General features: G+C 27.9%; 1 protein-coding gene across 1 annotated transcript in view; it reads left to right on the top strand.

Moving 5' to 3' along the window:
- Nucleotides 1-2,240, top strand: part of LOC140974869 (uncharacterized) — a 9,468-nt gene extending 7,228 nt beyond the window's left edge. Inside the window, exon 4 of the mRNA XM_073438356.1 lies at nucleotides 2,169-2,240. Within this exon, the coding sequence (XP_073294457.1) occupies nucleotides 2,169-2,240 (72 nt within the window). The remainder of the gene's footprint in view (nucleotides 1-2,168) is intronic.
- The last annotated feature ends 326 nt before the right edge of the window (nucleotides 2,241-2,566 follow it).

Here is a 2,566-nt window from a genome sequence, read left to right as displayed (position 1 = left end):
TATATATATAATTATGTGTGTTTTCAAATAAAATCATTTCTGAACTTTTGATAATATAGTTAAAAGATATGGTTTGTATGGTTGTTAACATGTATAATTGAAAGAATTCTTTTTGAAAAAGTATAATATATACTCACACATTTTTTGTGATTAAGTGGTGAGAAATGAGAAAACAATTAATAAACTTTTATTGATTATTAAAAAATGGTTAATTACAAGAATAAAACTCCCCTATAAAAAAAATATTAATTATAAAAAAAAGATAAATAACGGACTGCAAAGTTCTTTGTTCATTGTAATTGTTTTTTTTCCTAGATTTGATTGATGTACTATAAATGTGTTCTAAAAAAAATCCATCAATCAATATGTTCTAAAAAAACAAAAAGATTTGTTTGTATTGGATATGTTTCAAAGGTAGTCGAATGTGTCCGTTATATAAATGTGTATATATATAGACATTTATGANGGGTGTGATGAAACTTAAAATTAATAATTTATTATATGTTAAAATCTATAATTTAAAATTTAAGTTTCATTAAAATTATAAAATTATGTTATTTTAGTATTGTGTGTTTATATTTATATGTCTTACTAAATATGTTTTATTTTCAGGTTTTCTACGTGTTGGTAAAATAATGATAACTCAAGTTAGAAAATTCAAATGGAAGTGATTCAAACATTTTTGAAATCCTTGAGAAATTATCTACAACTTTGCAGAAGACATGATTGCCTAAAAATTTGGTTAAAAAGATCAAATTGTGAAAATATCAAAATGAGGACAAATTTACTTTCACCATGACCTGCATATAGTACAAAAATCATAACTATTTCAATATTTAACCAAATGAGGTGAACCAGGTGGCCAAATTTATCTACAAACAATTCCCCACATGTTTGCTGTTTTGAGCTGAGTCAAATTCGGTGATTAAAGTTGTGGAACAAAGCATTGAAAGAAGGGACATGGAATTGAAATTGGAGGAGACAAAGACTACTATTACAACTACATGGCATTAATAAAATTTTTGACCCTTTCTCTCATTTGGCCTATAAATAGAGGCCTTGTGCTAGTTTGAGAATCATTCTATCTCATTGTAAAATATAGTGTGACTGTATAAAAGTTCTAAGTTCCAATATATTTTTCATTTTCCAAATTATGAGTGATATTTTTAATGTTGATCAAAAGTAAGTTCATGGAAAGCTAAATCTATTATGTCAAGGTGAAGAAGATGAATTTTTGGTGAAGTAAGATTGTTTATATTTTGTATATTCTTTCTTTATTTCTTTTCATTTTGCTAATTTCTTTTTTATTGTAGGTATAAAAATGAATTATTTGTTGTTATCAATTTACATCAAATGCTTGATACCATTGAAGTGGTTATCTTGATTTATTGTTTAATTTTGATACAATAAATATTTCATCAATTATTATTGTTATATTATACACATATATATATATTTATATAATTATATCATATATTTCATTTAGACGATAGCGTGGCTCAGCCGGTTGTTCTAAATGAAATATTATGATTTAATACTAATATCTAACAATCTAACATTTACTTTATCGCAACTAACTTTTACTTTCTGCATCTAACATTTACTTTATCGCAACTAACTTTTACTTTCTGCATCTAACCTTTACTTTTCGCATCTAACATTTACTTTATCGCAACTAACTTTTACTTTACGCATCTAACTTATTAAATCATATATTTCATTTAGGCAATAGCGTGGCTCTGTCGGTTGTTCTAAATGAAATATAATGATTTAATTTAACATTTATTTTATGCAGTTATATATTTATATAGTTATATATATAATCATAGGTACCATATATAAAATATCGGTGAATTGGTATTTTCTATAGTGGGAACTATATTATATTAGGTGTGTTTAAATATTTAATTTTCTTAGAACCATTATTTATGGTGGTTTCCTTTGTTTTACTTTTAGTTAAAGAATATTGCATAAACCAAGAATAAATCCTCGAGCCTTGACAAAATTTATAATTTGTAAACTTCGTTCTTGCATTTGGTAATAAATAAATTAATAAATTTAAACTTAAAATAACCTCTCTGTGGATCGATCTCGTACTTACGAAATATATTACTTGCAGACAACCTATACTTGGGTGAATTATAATTTAAGTTGTAGCAAACTCCTAGGCTTTCGCTGTCCTTCACGACGAGGACATTGTCTCGCCAGATGACCAACACCGCCACACTCAAAACAAGTGATCTCGATATGTGTGCACTATCTAATCAGATTAGGTCCACCACAACGAAAACATCTCACTCCTCTAGACTCCCGTCTTTGTCCTTGTATAGACTTAGAACTGCCCCCACGACTCTCAACATGTCGTGAATCAAATCATCGCTTCCCAGATGAGGATGAAGAAGAAGATGAACCCTTCTGAAATTTAAAAGAATGTTCCTGCAGTTGCAATGACTCTCTAGTCGGCTCTGATAATCGTCCCTGAGCCCCATACTCCTACATAACCAACTCAGCCTGAAACGTCTGCTATTTTGTTTTGCTTAAAAAGTACTAGACATTTTTTTAAAAA

Source organism: Primulina huaijiensis, chromosome 4 (assembly GCF_012295235.1).
Source record: "Primulina huaijiensis isolate GDHJ02 chromosome 4, ASM1229523v2, whole genome shotgun sequence".
Lineage (NCBI taxonomy): Eukaryota > Viridiplantae > Streptophyta > Magnoliopsida > Lamiales > Gesneriaceae > Primulina > Primulina huaijiensis.
The sequence above is the reverse complement of the archived record's forward strand: the minus strand, read 5'-3'. Positions and strand labels throughout refer to the sequence as shown.